The 18,535-nt window shown below is 32.7% G+C and overlaps 1 protein-coding gene across 1 annotated transcript in view; it reads right to left on the reverse strand.

The window, feature by feature from the left end:
* LOC106478104 (thrombospondin-4-like) overlaps nt 1–18,535 on the reverse strand; it is a 65,415-nt gene that overhangs the window by 15,765 nt on the left and 31,115 nt on the right. The window contains exons 9-14 of the mRNA XM_022381637.1: nt 15,958–16,110; nt 12,772–12,891; nt 6,965–7,017; nt 6,608–6,693; nt 6,202–6,297; nt 1,891–2,069 (exon numbers count right to left, since the gene is read on the reverse strand). Of these exons, the coding sequence (XP_022237345.1) occupies nt 1,891–2,069; nt 6,202–6,297; nt 6,608–6,693; nt 6,965–7,017; nt 12,772–12,891; nt 15,958–16,110 (687 nt within the window). The remainder of the gene's footprint in view (nt 1–1,890; nt 2,070–6,201; nt 6,298–6,607; nt 6,694–6,964; nt 7,018–12,771; nt 12,892–15,957; nt 16,111–18,535) is intronic.

The following is an 18,535-nucleotide window of genomic DNA, read 5'->3' on the forward strand; positions in this document are numbered from 1 at the left end:
CAAAACAAACAAACATTCCGAAAGTCCTTTAATATATTTCAAGTTAAAGCAAAACTATCAATGTACAAAACATTCCTTTGCTCCACTATTTAATACAGCTATGTAACGTTTCTAAGCACATCAAACAAAAACAACCTTAAATTCAGAGAATACAAAGCAAAGTTTTTATAATAATTACAAAATTACGAAGTTATATAAACAACAAAACCGGTACAGATCAACTAAACTCCAGCACATAAAACACGGGTTCTTTACTCTTAGAAAACACTAATTTAAAAGACCTAAACATAAAATTTAACCAACCTCTTCCTTTCATCTACTAAACAATACTCCTAGAAAGAATTCCTTCATCATATGATTTATGTTATCAGAAACCATGTGTTCTCTATGAAAATAGTGATAACTGCGTTTTAGGTATAGCGACTATTACGGAAGCGGAACAATAATTAGTCCGAAGCGATATTATTTAGAGGTGTCTAGAACCTTAAGTAACTATTACAAATGGGGGTATTGTCTGAGAAGGGTACTACCCACTTTCTGGAAAGTGAATTACTATCAAAGTAACCATACCTTGGAGTATTTACATCAAACACAAATGACACCCAGTTACACCTAAAGGAAAGTTCAACATAAAACTTCCAAAGCCTTGAAAAGGGTCTCTTCCAAGAGACTCACTTGAACACTATCGAAAAACAATCCTCATTCTTCTCTTCCTTTACTCTTGAAATCTACAGCTCACACTACTCTTCTTCTCACGTGTTTTTAAAACTTCAATACTCTAGCTTTCTCTTCGACCATTTTTTTACACAACCTACTTGTAAAATTTCCAGTCGTTTGTGAAATCTTGTAGGTGGAGTTTAAAAATCATATATCATCTTAAAACATAAGTACTTACTGTAACCATTAGTGGATACTTTTAGGGACAAAATAATTAAATACTTCCGCTTTTAACGTTATCGATGTCTATAATTGCAAATGATCCAGTATGACAACGTTCAATCTATAAACTATAGAAAAATACATTTTTTTCTAAACTACCTATAATAATTTCTGAAATAACTGTGTAAACAGAATTCCTTACCACCTGAGGAACAGAGCAGTGTAAACAGGTCTTGTTGAAACTTTTAAGTCTGTTGGCAAAGCTCTTGTGACAAATGTTTCAGACAGATACCCGTTGGCTTTATACATCTTCGTAGGCACTAACGTAACAGAAACTTTAAGAAGAGAACCTTCAAACTGGATGAAAAGTATAATTTTTTTTTCGTAGGATTCACTGTTTTGTTTGTATTTAGTGGATAAATGAAAAGTATAATTTCCTTATGCTTCACTTGTCAGCATTTCAGCATAGTTGCTTTAATCACGCTAAGGTCAACTCTTTAAGTTTCTTTCTTATTACTGTGATACGTATCTATTTTAATAACACTCAGTTTTGTCTGTCCTGAAAATGCGTGCGCTTCTTACTGTCTAAAGATACATGTAATCAACGGGTGTAAATATACTTTAGTAGACATTTTGTACAAGAACATATAGAAAGCTTATAAACGTTTCTGAAAAGCTCTAACGTTAGATTTTAGAATAACATTATAAGACTATTTAGTAATGGTCTTAAGCAGGGTAACGTTTAACCCTAACTAAACTAAAACAAAAAACAGAAACAATTTGCAATGCTAACTTATCTCTATATCGAATATAAAACGTACGTAATAAAGGCTTAATTAATTTTAAGCCTAATGAAAATGTACTTATAGATTTCGTTGTCTTCGATTAGAATTATTTTGTACTAATCTAGAAATCACGTGTTTAAAGAATTGCTGTTGTAATAAAGATATTAATTTGACCTTTTCTTTTTTTAATAGAACGTTGTTTAGTGAGAGCATGAACTTTACTTACTTGGTTGTAAATCACCCAGTGGGGATCAATCTGAGAATCCCCCTCCGGATCTAAGACAACTGTTTGGTAGGCCCGAAAGTCAGTAGCATACACCTTCCTGTTGTCTGGACACACGTCCAGATGATCCGGTACGTTATCTCCGTCATAATCTCCACGACAAGCGTCACCCACCCCAGTCCCTAAAGAGAAGTATTACATTCACAAGGAATAATGAATTTTCTCATCACTCTCATCAATTCCATACTGTAATTTGTTTAGTTTTAAAAAGCTTTCTAAGCAACTAGATAGAAAATATCATGAAACACTTTATACCAACACTTAAAACAAGCACTTTCTATGTACTTTATACTAATACTTAACACAAGCACTTTCTATACACTTTATACCAACACTTAATATAAGCACTTTCTATACACTTTATACCAAAACTTAATATAAGCACTTTCTATATACTTTATACCAAAACTTAACATAAGAATTTTCTATATACTTTATACCAACACTTAACACAAGCACTTTCTATAGACTTTATACCAACACTTAATATAAGCACTTTCTATACACTTTATACCAAAACTTAACATAAGAACTTTCTATATACTTTATACCAACACTTAACACAAGCACTTTCTATAGACTTTATACCAACACTTAACACAAGCACTTTCTATACACTTTATACCAACACTCAATACAAACATTTTTGTACACTTTATTCCAACACTCTACACAGTCATTATATATACAATTTATACCAGCATTTATCATAAACACTCTCTACATGATTTCTAGTAATAGCGAAATATTTTAGTTAAATTATAAGTATTAAATATATCAAATGTGTATTGCAGCAATATGAAAGAAACAATAATGTACGTTTAAGTTTATTGATGATGCACTCAAAGCCAACCGAATTTCTATATATCAAACGTATAAAAAAAAGATACTTAAGTTGTACTGAACATGTGTTCGTAGCACTCGCAACAGTTTAACTGCGCCACAGAAAATAAATCAAACCAATCGTAAACTTTTCTTGTTTAAACCCGAAGTGTTTACTTTCTCAGTCACGGCAGTTTCGCTCCTGGTGATAATAGACAGAATTAAGTAACTTGTATAGTAAAGCTGAGAACCCAAAACTTTGTAGAATACAATATCTATTGATTAAGCGAATGTAGCATCAATAAATTTTAAAATGCATTGAGATATCTGTATTTTCAGATTGACCAAACTTAAATTGCAGTGTTAGTGTATCCGTTTCATTTTTGTGATGGAGTAGTTGACCTTTGGAATGGGTTGCCTTAAGATGTAGTGGATGTAATACATTTTACGAAGTTTATGTGAACGCTTGATAGATATTAGAATGATGGGGACTGGCATCGAATTTGTTTTGTTGTTGTTGTGGAGGTGGTGGATGTCTGTTTTTTTAAGTTAGTTTAGTGAACAAAACGTCCTAGATAAACCAACAGTTGCCTTGTTGTCGTTTAATTTATATTAATGTTATATTATCAATGGCAAGTAACACAGCTGTATTTCTTTACATGAGAATAAACAAATCACAAATTCCGATAATGAAACAGACCTAATAAGCAAAATTTCACATTTTCAACAAATAAAATGAAACACCATACAAGTTCGGCGTTATCTTGACGCTCTCTTGTAAAAAAAGATTATATTTTGAGAAACAAATTCACGAAAAGCTTAACAAAAAACACAGCTTATTTATCATCAAAAATTTCAAGAAACTTCGTGTAAAATAACTATAAGAAATAATTGTGTTTTCGTTTTGTTGTTTTTTCACAGTATTTTGTGATAAGGGGGGGAAATCATCAACAAATTGTATTTTCAGCGTCAACAGCACCGTACGCACGTGGGCTAAAACATTTGGTCGAAGATACGTAAAATATAATTATAGTCGTCCCTAATTTCGAATTCCCTACAAGAGAAAAGGCTGCCAACCAGCAGAACCCGAAGTCACTTTAAGTACGATTAATTGTCACTTTATAATGCACCAACAGCTGAAAACGCAACACCTGTTCAGCGGTATCACATTAAAGGTAGATTTTCGACCTGCAGCCCAAAACGTAAAACACTAGGCCACTCCTAGCACATGTTTATTTTGATAGGTAAATAAAAATGATCATTTCCTAAGTTTAGAATATATCATCAAGTGTACAGTATTTATCAAGCAGTTACAAACTATGAAATGTTTGAGTCATCTGTTTTCATTCAAAAATATCCTCTAGTTTTGATCAGTGATTTTTCCCCTTACATATGCTTATTGGTTCAAAGAATTTTCTTACTTTTGCTTTTTGGAAGCACTAAAACACTACTTTATCATCTAAGCATCTTTTATGATATCTGAACATAAATTTCAAGACGAAATAACTTGTGCTCATGCATTAATTGTCAACACAAATACTATGATTTTTACATATTTTCTTAAAGCGAGAAATTATGCTGCTCTACTGTTTCTCTTCACAATATTAGTCTGTTCAAATACATTGAATTTGGCTATACAGCTGAAATAATTCATAAAAAACGTATTTATATGTACTTTTAATTATCGTTGATATGAGAATAGAGCGTCACTTCAAAATGTTGTGAACTCATCTTTGACGCCTGACCCTTGCTGCTAACTATTAGTGTAATGTAATGAAATAACCTGCACTTCTATTACCAAGCAGATCCAAGTGTAGTGAAATTTCTGTATGTTTGTCTGTCCTTTTAGTGAAGTTTCAGAACGTCCCAAAGTGGATCAGCTGGATTTATGTCAGGGCTCAGGACTGGACAAGGCAGGTCCTAGACAACACTATTTCATCTCAAATGAAACTCTACGCAGCACTGTACCATAGGATTTACATGAAAATTCAGAATGGCCGAGCCAATTACTAGTTCAAGGGCGAGCGTACCAAACTGATGACTTAGGGCAGAGTGCTAATAGAATCATACTTGTTACTTGTAATTAAAGCTATTTTACTATTAATTGTTACTGTACATTTTTACAAACTCTTCTGGTATAAATTATTATAACTTACAATTAATAATTTGAGAACACATGTTTAGAGTTGTCAATATACAGTGGTTAAAGTCTCAGCGAATAACAACAATAAATGCCAAGATTCATCCCACTTTATAAAAACTATTGTCCAGAACACAGTTTCATCAAGAGAATGGAGAGATCAGTCTTAGATCATACAGTTTTATCAAGTAAATGGAGAGATCAGTCTTAGATCACACAGTTTTATCAAGAGAATGGAGAGATCAGTCTTAGATCATACAGTTTTATCAAGTAAATGGAGAGATCAGTCTTAGATCACACAGGTTTATCAAGTAAATGGAGAGATCAGTCTTAGATCACACAGTTTTATCAAGAGAATGGAGAGATCAGTCTTAGATCACACAGTTTTACAAATTCCACATGAATGTGTGTGAATGTTGACCGCAGTTACGCAAAACACTGCAACTACATAAAGATACTTGGTAGGTATGGGATTAAACATGCTAAAAGTAGTAAGGACAGTAATACTGTGTCGCCCTGGTTTTGCATTCGGTCTACTGGAAATATGTAATGAAGCCATGAACTACTTACGATATGTTGACGTTCTATACAACTATGTACCGTCGAAATTTATGGAATTCTATAAGGAAAAATAACGCTTTGACAATAATACTGCATCACACCATACAGAGCGCTTCGAACTAGTAATTGGTTCATCCCTACTAAATTTTCATATAAACCTCATGGTATACTCCTGCGTAGAATTTCAGTTATGATAATTGATTGTTTGCGTTACGGGATCTGAATTTAAGTTATTCATTAACATGTCACCATAGTCTTTTTACATTAATGAGTAGTTGTTTGAGTTACTCATCCAGAATATAAGTTATGAATTACCTTACTATGCTGCTTCAATTTCAATAATTAACATTAAGAACTCACTGTTTACATCACGTTTCTATTATTAATTGCCTCGTTGATGCTAGTCCAATGTGTATACTTAACATTAATGACGGGCTGCTTAAGTCGCCTGGTCTGGTATAACAGATTAACTATATTCATTACTGCTTTAATTTTTAGTTCTGATCTGTGTAAGTAGCTTTTGTTGATCAGAAATTAATATACAACACTAATCCGGCTTATTTATTTCATTTGACTACAGATTGTGTCAGTTACATGTTCTGGATTTATTTCTTCTTTAGTGTCACATAGTTTGTATAAATCAAAGTATACATCATCACATTACCCTAGTCTAATGTTACACTGACTAGACTAAATACAATTAGAGGTTAATCCTCAGATTACTAACTTACCGTTAGTATCACGTTGGTCTGGATTATACACTAGAGCACAGTTGTCCTCGCTGTCCGAAATTCCATCGTTGTCTTTGTCAAAATCACATGCGTCACCTGTAAAAACAAACAATAAACACAAGTGACTTTTGTCTTCTTCCAAAAGAAGTTCATATTTACTTTAGAATTACTAGTATATTATACTTTTCATAAAGATGAAAATGCTAGACAAACAGCATGGCGGAATGAAAACGGTAATGCAACCAAATCCGATAAAAAATTTAATTTGACTTTAGAAGACAAATATAGAAAACATATCATCCAAAATACACCTTATTCAAATGCCCTACTCCTTGTTGTTACGTCACAGTGATAGTTAGTAAGATATTCACCTAAGTGACTTTTATGACACTTTTCTTGCTCTTACCTTTTCCATCTTCGTCTGTATCTAGTTGATCACTATTAGGGTAGTCTGGGCAATTGTCCTTGTTGTCTTGAATCCCATCGTGGTCCCTAAAAACAAGTAGCAACAACAATGTATAAACTCTATAGTTGTTAAGGGATTACTCTTATAATATAATGTTACGGCTAAGAACATCAATAATACGTCTACAAGTAGTAAATCGTTTAATGTATATAAGACTGTATTTTCACAAAGTTACAAAAATTACCTAACTAAGAACTACACAAAAATAATTTATTTTAAGATGAATTAAATTTTGAGTATATAATTTATAAATCCGTCAAACTACATCTAAAAGTGACTTCTCTATTGACAACTTACCTATCAACGTTATTGTCACAATGGTCTCCCACCAAATCCTTATCGGCATCAATCTGATTATAAAATAACAAATAAATAGGAAAATGTCATCTTGAGAAGGTGTCACAATATTTTAGATATACCTGTACCATGAACCATGGTTCCTTTTATTTTAAGCGTTTGTTTTAACACAAAACTGTACAAATAGGCTATCTAAGATCTGTCCACTACGGGGAATCGAACCCGGATTTTAGAGTTATAAGTCCGTTCTTTTACTACTGACACAATAGAAGACATTATTTTAAGCGAGAAATGGGAGAATTTTGAAACATTCCACAATTTTGATGGCGTATGAAGGGTAATTTAAAGTAGTTGGATGATTAATGAGGAGGACGTACCCATTTTTTGCTTCAGACAAGGTAGATTTAATATCTTTTAATGTAGTAATTATCTGAAGGGCACGAATACACTTATTCTAATCAGAGTTTTTATTTCACAATAATAACTATTCCAGATAAGTACAGGTTGACAAAGCTACTACTGACAGTCGAGTAGTTACCCTAATTAAAGTTAAAAGAAATGTTAGCTCATGTTGGCAAAAATCGTTACAGGTCTATCTCATGTAACATTAATCAAAACCGTAATGCTATTTAGGTGTCAAATGAAATCTAATATATATTGGTAATATAAAAAATGTAAATCAAAGTATATACACCGTATAATTGAACTTCTTCAGTCAACATTAGAACCTGAGTCATATACATACAGTACTCTATTATTATTACACATGACAATGTTGCATTTGCGCATCTGCGCATACAATACTTTCCATTTAACATTTGCATCTTCTTGTTGACAATCATATTACACACAAGTATTAATGAAACAATATGCCTTGCACTGTCTCTCATCCATCTATTTTCACCTGTTGGGACATTTAACAGTAACACGAGTCCATATATATAAGATTAAAACGTTGCCTTTTTTAAAAGCTGCATAAAAAGAGTCCATTGTTGATAGTAGCTGCTCAATTGTTTTATTTTGTTAGTGTTAGAACATTTTGTATGTTATTGTTTCTTGTTTCTCTTCATAGTATATCAACAATACTGATGACACATAAGCGTTCTCAGTTTTACTGTTTATCTATAATGCACTGTTTTCCAGACATTTCAACCTTTCTAATAGTTCTGAATGAGCTCTACTTCTTTTCTTAAGTCACAGAATGCTGACGTACAATTACACACACTGAAACCATGGACGACTGACAACGCAACACCATGCTCATTTCTTTTCCTGATTCTTCAGTCAAATTGTGCGTTGGAATAAATATTTTTCGTTGAATAGTACCAGCTTTGAAATAGAATTCTTAATATTCCATGATTCAAGTAATATCTTGGAGACATGGCTTCAACATCTGATGTCAATGATCCGCATTAATACCTTGTTTATTCCAATTCTTTGCTTATCATCAAGAGGAACTTACGTTAATTCGTTTCCTAGAGATCTGATACAAATTATAGCACAACAGAGTAACTACCAGACGCTACTTTAATAGTTCCAGTAACGTTGACGTTGTAAAATCCACCTTTTTTAGCCAAGATATCATGTTACTGTTTTTATCTTTCTAAAAAAACCCGTCTAAATTGAGTAGAGAAAGAGGGATAGGAGTCATATCAAACTTGAACAATTCTTTGATATCGTTTGATATCGTAATCTATAAACTCATCAAGGTTCTGAAATTGACCTATCTTAAAGGTTCAAAGAAGTCTCTCTCTAACCTGTTCAGTCTTGTTATATTTCACAAGCCTTCGAATTTAAACTTCACAAAAGTTGTTTTGGTTTTAATAACAGATTTTCCATAATTCAGCTACACAGATTTCGAAAATAATATTCATTTTTTCGATCACGTAAGGAAATTTTAAAAGTCGGGAAGAAAAAAACTCTTACGTAGAACCACAATGAAAATTTTTTATCATTATGTTTGTTAACAAAAATACAAACAAACTGAGGAAAATGGAAGAACAAAACTACGTGTTGTGGTCTTTCTTTTATGTATTGCGTTATGAAGTTTTGTAAAAACTCTGTACGTGATGGGGGAAAATGGATATCACTTTCGGATTCAGCGTATAGGAATTACTGTAGAACGTGTAAAAATTTCAAGACAATAAAACCATCGCAGGCCTATGTAATCAGAGGAAGCAGTGGATTTTACAATTTTTATAAGATTTGTTTTTCTTTCCTGGGCTCACTCCTTCTAGTTTGAAAGGATTTACCATTCTTTGATTAATAATTTTAAGGATGTTTAAAACTGCAGCTTCATCTTCCAGATTTCAAAGATAATGTAAATATTTTATGTTAACCTATTTACTAAATTTATATTTATGTTTCGTTACCAAATAAATATTAATTTGTGTCTACAATCACCAAATCTTTCGGCGTCTCCAAAATGAAAAATTAAATTATATTATGCCTCCACATATACACAAACGTTCTATAAACCAAACTGCGCCCCATTCAGAGACTACATCTACTCTGATGATAATGCCCACTGATATACAAAATCATTGCTATAAAATAATTTCTTCTACCTTGTCTCATTAACTAAGCCCCTTTTGAAATCTGGCCAGCTGACTGAAATAGCTTTTATTGATTATTAAATCAATTTTATGCAAAGAGATGAAATCATACTTTGAATAGAAATGTAGTTATATGTATGTATATATATGTATATATATATTCGAAATTATTATCGATTTGTCGTTTTCAATGCAGCTTAGAAAGGTAAATTGAAATTGGATAGCTATGAAAAATGAAAAACAAAATAAGAAATGGTTTTAAATCGATTGTGAGTTCTCACAATAACATGTAAACAGCTAAACGTTAGATAAACCAGAAATTCCAAACCTGTGTGTAAATCACAACAAAAAAATAATAAACATGAACTGTAGAAGAATTATACAAAAATCATGCCTGTTATCATGCTGATTAACGTTATCAATGTGTCGTGGCTGCTATCATGCTGATTAACATTATCGATGTGTCGTGGCTGCTATCATGCTGATTAACATTATCGATGTGTCATGGCTGTGATCATGCTGATTAACATTATCCATGTGTCGTGGCTGCTATCATGCTGATTAACATTATCAATGTGTCGTGGCTGCTACCATGCTGATTAACATTATCAATGTGTCGTGGCTGCTACCATGCTGATTAACATTATCCATGTGTCATGGCTGCTACCATGCTAATTAACATTATCGATGTGTCGTGGCTGCTACCATGCTAATTAACATTATCGATGTGTCGTGGCTGCTATCATGCTGATTAACATTATCGATGTGTCGTGGATGCTATCATGTTGAATAACATTATCAATGTGCCATGGCTAATATCATACTGATTAACATTCATAGGTGTGACACAAACCTGGGTCGACATTACAGGTATCCAGAACGTGCTAGATAATTGTCCTACCATACCAAATTCTGACCAACGAGACTCAGATGGGGATAAGCTGGGTGATGTATGTGACAACTGTCCGTACGTTCCTAATCCTTCTCAGGTATGTCTTAAGTGTCGTGTCACATATTGGGAAGTTTCTTTATTTGTTGCAAGAAGATTTAAAATGTTATTTTTTATAAATAAAGTATTATTAAACGAATGACAAAATGTTTGATTAAAAGTATGTGTATCGCAGATGTTTCAAGTGAATTGTTTGGCAAGTAAGCTGTGAATATGTGGTGTACAAACTCTTCGTGACACACAGAAAACTCATACGTATAAAAATATGACAGATAAAAAAATAGATAACAAACAAAGACAACTGAAGGCAAACATAGGGAAAGTTTCTTTTGCAGAAAAAACTTGGTTCTAAGACCTTTTTACAGGTAGCCCCCAGTGGCACAGCGGTATGTCTGCGGACTTACAACACTAGAATCCGGGTTTCAATACCCGTGGTGGGCAGAGCACAGAGAGACCATTGTGTAGCTTTGTGCTTAATTACAAAACAAACAAATAAACAAACTTTACAGATAAATGTTGAAATGATCATTATTGAATTTATCTTGTCTTCTGAGTATGTTTAACTGAATACTAGAGTATAGAATCTGACTTTTTTAACACAGGATAACTGTCCTCTAGTTTCTAACCCTAACCAAGAAGATACTGACCCAGACGGTCCAGATAAACTCGGGGACGCTTGCGACAACTGCCCCCAAATTCCCAATCCTGAACAGACGGACTCCGACAACGATGGCTATGGAGACCTATGCGACCCTGATGCTGACAACGACGGTGGGTTTTGTTTGTAAATGAAAGTATCTTCTTACAAAACGCATTGGTCTGGATTATCACATCCTCTTCCGTTCCAATTAACAGTATGTAAGCATGGCTCTCATTCCTTCAGTAGAATTATAAAGACACTGAATTGACTTTACTACAAGTTAATAAAAGTTAGAGTTGTACAGTCAGATTTTTGTAACTAAGTTTTTAGTGTTAAATAATATATAAAATGTCTTAAATATATATCAGTCTCATTAGTACACAGATTTTGTTGAAATACAATTACATTGAAATCGTCAATGACTTCTGATCGAAAGCAAGCTACCTACACGTAGTAAAATTATAAATTAGCCCAGTAAATAATGTAGCTAATGTATAACAAGGAGTGTGGGATATCATCAAACTAAAACTTATAATGATTAGAATGCATTGATTAATCAGTTTGTTATCGTCGTTGATATCAACATTTTCGACTTATAAATTCGTTACATTATTCTGTACATGTTTTGTACAATGTATGCCTAGCTAAATTTATTTTAACACAGTTTATATACGCTTTGAAATTAAGGAAACAAAAATACGATTTAAACCAAGATTTATTTCTAAGAAATGTCACGTATGTCAGTGTAAGCTAATCCATGTGATCTATTTCTAGCTTAAAGGTAACAAAAACATCTCAAAATATGATTTTATTTTCTAAAAACTTTCTCTTTAAGGCAAAAAACAACAACCAAGTGCTGCTCTCAAATTAATATTCGTCATTAGAATCATGATTAGAGAAATCTATCTATCTTAAAGTGACTTGTGTGCATAATCTGCCACCAGCATCAGGAATCATTTAATGTTTTTATTTAAGCATTTTTCTCAATTCTCTGAAGAGCTTTTTGCTTCGTATAAGAAATTACAAAAATACTTTGGATCCAGATCGGGTTCCGTACCCATAATTCCATAGAACATATGCAGATTATTTCAGCAAATGGTCAAAAATTTGAAATCTAATATTATATATGCTATATATATATATATTTACCCTTCTTTGTTACATATTGTGTTTGCTATTCTACCAATTTTGGAGCTTAAATATAGTACAGATTATTAACATATATATTCAGTTCATCATTAAATATGTTACATGATTTATAATTTATTGTTTTCTCTTTCTCTTTTTATATATATATGTGTGTGTGTGTTTGTGTGTAGACATCATGAAATTAATTCCTATGAATTATAATTTGTATTTTCTATTCAACATAAAGAAAAATTCAAAATTACTGTATAATACTAAATAAAAGCTTTTGAAAATTACCTTAAAACATTATGTTCAAGATGTTAATACTATTTCTTAAGGATAAACGAGCTAATTAAATGTTATGTCTATGGATCAAAGATTTGAAAAGGAAAAGGAATCGAAGATATAAAAAAAATAGGAATACCAGAAAGCAGCAGCTGACAATGTAACCGCTCTACACATGCCATATTTTTCCTAATGTTTTCGTTAAATTTGTGACATAACAAAAGTGATCTTATGAAAGAAATGTGAAATTAAAGCGACATACTGGATCATTGACGATACCATCCCCATCTGCGTCTTCATCACAAGCGTCTCCGATTTTGTCACCATCAGCATCTTCTTGTCCACTATTTGGTATATTTGGACAGTTGTCCTAAACAAAACAAATCTGTTAATCAAGAATGTTATGTGTTATATGGGTGAAACACTTCAGTATAATGAAAGATGTTACACGACGCACATAGACGAACTTTAGTGATTGTTACAACAATCAAACAATGTCTCATAAAACAAGAAAACAATCTCAGCAGGCACTAAATTTTAAATAAAAAAATGCATTATTGGACAAGGCTAATTTTATATATTTCTTTGTTAGTTTGTTGTTATATTTCAAGGACAATGTTAGCTTTATATATTTCTGACTTTTCTTTGTTATGGAATAAATTTGTTTACAAACATCGGGTTACAAAAAACAAAGTTATATTAGGCAGTGGGGTTATATAATAGTTACAAAATATAAAGTTATGTTTAAACAGTGGGGTTAGAGAAGAGATACAAAACATAAAGTTATATTAGGCAGTGGGATTACAGAATAGTTACAAAACATAAAGTTTTGATTAGACATCAAAGAATACAAAACTTAAAGTTGAGTGTAATACATCAGAGGCTGCAAAACATAACTGTATTTACATATTGGGGTTACAAAACACAAAGTTGTGCGAAGACAGTGAGGGTTTTAAAGCATGGATTTGTGTGTAGTTATCAGGGGTTACAGAAAAGGTTTTTTGTAGATTTTGGGGTTGCAAAGCACAGAGTTGTGTGCAGAGATCAAGAATTGAAAAGACAGTTGGCCATAGGTATCATGGTTGGAAAACACTAAGTTTGTATGTAGACATCAGAGACTTCAAGACACATAGTTGTGTGTAAACATCGGAGTTTCAAAACGTAGAGTTGTATATAGCCATCAGCATTGCAAACAATAAGGCTGTTTGTTGGTAGACATTAAGAGTTACAAGACAAGAAGTGATGTGTAGACATCATGTGTTGCAAAACACGGAGTTATGTGTAGGCGTCGAGTCTACAAAAGATAAAATTGAGTGTAGACTTTGGAGTAATAAAACATAGTTGTCTTCCATTCCTCTACAACTATAGGTTTACTGTAGTGAGTAAAATACAACTAAAAACACCATACATATAGTATATATTCTACCATTATCATTATATGAAGCATGGCCTTGTTCTTTTGATTTCCCTTTGTCTTGGGGCCACAGATAGAGGTGGAATCCCCCGAAACCGGTATAAATCACTGATAAGTGGTGAATCGATGATAGGATGGGCGTCATATAATTTTTAGTGAACTAAGTATATAGTTGTATGTATATTTCTGAAGATACAAAATAATATTTTATGTGGTGTGGTTGAAAATCACACAGCTGTCTTCAGATTAGAAAAAAGAACAATTCTGTGTAGGCATAGGGAATTGTAAAACACGGTTCTATATAAACAGCAGAAGTTACAAAAATATCAAATCAGAAATTGCAACATATAAAGCTCTGTGTTTTTCTGTCGTTTTTGCTTTGCAATAGATATTTAATTTTCTATTATATCTTTCTTTGAAAGAGGGCTTCTCTTTTATACAGAAATAAACTAAATTTAGCAACTAACTTTTATGTCATCACAGCTGGTTATCTGATTACACTTTGCGAGTGCCGTGTTGGCTGGGCAGGAGATGGGAAGGTTTGCGGTCCGGACAAAGACCTGGACGGCTGGCCAGACTATGAACTGAGATGCAACAATCCTAGGTGCCTAGCTGTAAGTATCAACGTCAAGAAGCCTTTATGAACTCCGTGTTTAGGGAATTTAATTTTCCTCTCTTAAAACGCAGCGGACTGTGTGTGATAAGAAAAGTAGGAAAACCCATGTAATGCCATCTACGTACCATTCACCGTTTCAAAATAAGTTAGTATGTGTAGTAAAAAGTCTTAAATCTCAAGAAAACACTTAATTTTGTATAGTACGTATTGCGTACGTACCAGTTTTAGGAGTCCGGGTATTATAAACTTAACTATACTAGTAACTGAAAGGGAAAATAGATGTAAAAAAATTATCGATGTTAGTTTTCAATGATGTATAAATGAGGCATCAACCTAGTCAAAACATTTTATAAGTATTAACAGGAAAGTTTCTCTAAAAAACAAATTCACCCTCATTTCAAATTCAGGTGGGTGTCTTTAAGTGTTCAAACAACAATTTAAATCTGTGGGACTAGGCGATTCATAAAAAAACTAAGTTAAGAATTCATAATGCAAACGTAAATAGTTTTAAGTATCGAGATTTTTCTTCTTTTATTTTATTTTTTGAGAAGGGGGAGGGGCGGGGGGTCCACGTATTTTCCTATACACATGAACGCATGAAACAAGTAGTCAAACTTTTATCAAAACAAACTTTAGCACACACAGAAACTGCATAAATAAGCTGATGACGTGGATATGTTTGAGAGTGGTACAGTCTACATTCTAATGACTTCCAGATTTTCCGTTTTAAATTCAAGAGTACGTTTAGGAAATGCAAAAAACACGTTGTTTTTTTTCTTCCATATTTTGTAGTTGACGTCACAGCTAAAAATACATAAAGTTTTATGTTTTCGGACACGTTTCGAATATTGACTTACTTTACATTGATAACCTGTTTGACTCCTCATTTATTGACTTACCTTATATTAATGAGCTGTTTGATCCCTCAGTTATTGACTTACCTTACATTGATAAGATGTTTGACCCGTTAGTTATTGATTTACTTTACAAAGATTACCTGTTTAACTCATCATTTATTGACTTACTCTACACTGATAAGTCGTCTCAACCCTCACTTATTGAGTTATCTTACATTGATAAATTGTTTGCCTCCTCAATTATTGATTCACCCTACATTGATAAGCTGTTTGATCCCCTCAGTTACTGACTTACCTTACACTGATAAGTTGTTTGATCCCCTTAGCTACTGTCTTACCTTACATTGATAAGATGTTTGACACGTTAGTTATTGATTTACTTTACAACGATAACCTGTTTAACTCATCATTTATTGACTTACTCTACACTGATAAGTTGTCTCAACCCTCACTTATTGAGTTATCTTACATTGATAAGCTGTTTGCCTTCTAAATTATGGATTCACCCTACATTGATAAGCTGTTTGATCCCCTCAGTTACTGACTTACCTTACACCGATAAGTTGTTTTACCCCTCAATAGTTCACAGTCTGCATTTCCATCACAGACAGTACCGTCAGGACAAGTCCCTGGGTTGGGGCTGCAACCAATGGTTTGATTCCCAACAAATCCCTCGATACACTCTCCACAAGTAAAAGAACCCTTAATGAAGTAGGAATATTGGTTTATCATTAAGTAATAAAACAAGTATGTGCATAATACTAAATAATAACCCTTTATTGTAGGCCATCTGCTGCAAGTTAAACAAGTTAGCCTCAAGATTATACCGTTCAACCATAACTTAATAAGAACAATCTACCACATTATAGCTCCGTTCACTACAAGTTTAAAATATTAGCCTGAAAATCATACCTATCTACTAACAGATGATATAGGAACAAGATACAATATTATTGCTCCATTCACTACAAGTAAAACTACATTAGCCTCGAGGTCATATCTTTCCATTATAACTTAATAGCAACAATCTTCTAAGTGATAGTAGCCTCATCAACTACAAGTTAATAATAATAACCTCCTGCATGATCGTAGCTGAACCTGTTCCTCCTGATTAAGTTGGAGAGTGGTTTTGAAGCTAGTTGTTGTCCTAAACGTTCTGCTTGAGAGTCTTCCTGGGGAACATTGAAAGTTTCCTTCTTCCAAATGTTGTGTTTCTAAATTCTACCTCGTGTTTAAGAATTTCGTTATAGGAATATCCTTCCTTAGAAAGAGTTGTGACATACGTGTGTTTATCTAGACACAAAACTCTCAGTGGAAGTATTGCCAAATGGTTGATAACTCACCACGAAACAAATGTGTAGGTAACAAACATGTCGCCTGTATCAATATGGGTTGCATTTGCATGCAACGATACACCATTATAGCATATGTAAATATTTCTTAAATAGTGGAATTAACATTTCATATTGGATAAAAATACACTTTTTATTCTGAGTTGGTGAATTTGAAGCAACTATTATGTTAATTTGATACTCTTTATAAGGCAAATAAGTGTACGGAAAAAAATTGGGAATTATATTTGAAGCCTACAGTGTTTTTGGAACATCCGTAATTGGAAATCTGGACGTCAAGGTCTTGCTTGATCCCAGCACTCATTTTCTGTGATCTTTCAAAACTTTAGTTTGTAGGAATTTTTACTGATATTCAGCCGATATTTTACCTTTTTTTTAAGGGGTATAAATTGATCAATTAAATTTTAAGTAAACCGTTCGGTCATGGAAGAATCACGATAGTTGCCAACGAATCAAGTTGAAATAGTTGTTGTATTATTTTCACTGAACAAATACGTATGAAGGGTTAAAAAAACGTGACAACCTACCCTCAAGTAGAACTAAATGTCGAATATATTTTTCAGTGAAACAAACTTCGAAGCTACAATCATCTTTGAGACAAGATGTAAATAGTAGTTTAATATTTTGTTTACTTATAGCAAATAGTTTTTACAAACAGCATGAAATATTCCAGATAACATCATGTATTATTCTGCAAAAAATTATTTTGTTTGAAAAACTTGTCAAACCACTACAAGTCTAACACGTAGACACAGATTGCTTTTTGGTTCACAGGTCAAAGTTCAAAATTACTCATATTACCTCCTTCACGTGATTTTTCATGTCATATGACTGCTCCATAATTCACACTTATTTATCTCCTTCTAGATAAGCATGATCATAATACAGTAGCATAAATCTCAACAACTAACTCGAATTTTAACTATATAAATAAGCACAATATGCAACCAAAATGCTATCTTTAGATATCTTTTCATCGTTAGTAACAACATTAAGTTTATCTCAAACAATAACAAGATTACACACGTAATAAAACACATTAGATCTATTTCAGCGTAAGTTAACATAATTTAAAAGTAGCTACATGTTGAAAGAGTTCCTAATTCTTTGCAAGTACGAGACAAAAAAGAAAACTTTGGTTTTCAAATGATAAAGAACGAAAACACGTGGTGTTTGTACATAATTTTATGAAATGCTATCAGAATAAAACACTTTATGTAAAACAAGCATTGCGTTTGTTTTTTTGGATAGTATAGTAGAGCAGATTCCCCTTTTTTAATAAAAATAGGATTTTTTGTGTAATCTAATCATTTCCCCGAAAATATAAATATCTCTTCTAGGTTACTAAACCTTATACATAATTCATTATTCATGTTCAAATCACATTAACAAGTAACACCTTACCTTTTCTTTTTTTCTGAGTAAAGATTTAACGTTGTAATTTATCTTTGTACAGTCTTAGCTAAAATGTTTGCATATTTTATATCAAATAAGATCATTATTATTAAGATGGAATACAAATACACTTAATGCTGTCAAAGTGAAAAATACATGTTATATTAAACATCTACATGTATAATGAGATAGGTTCACTAGGTCACAAGTATCTGTATCAAAGTAGACGCCCCCCAGTGGCACAGCGGTATTGTCTGCGGACTTACAACACAAGAATCCGGGTTACGATACCCGTGGTAGGCAGAGCACAGATAGACCTTGTGTAGCTTTGTGCATAATTAAAAACAAACAATCAAAGTAGACATTCAATGACTGAATAG

This window comes from Limulus polyphemus, unplaced genomic scaffold, assembly GCF_000517525.1.
Source record: "Limulus polyphemus unplaced genomic scaffold, Limulus_polyphemus-2.1.2 Scaffold180, whole genome shotgun sequence".
In the NCBI taxonomy this organism is placed as follows: Eukaryota; Metazoa; Arthropoda; class Merostomata; order Xiphosura; family Limulidae; genus Limulus; species Limulus polyphemus.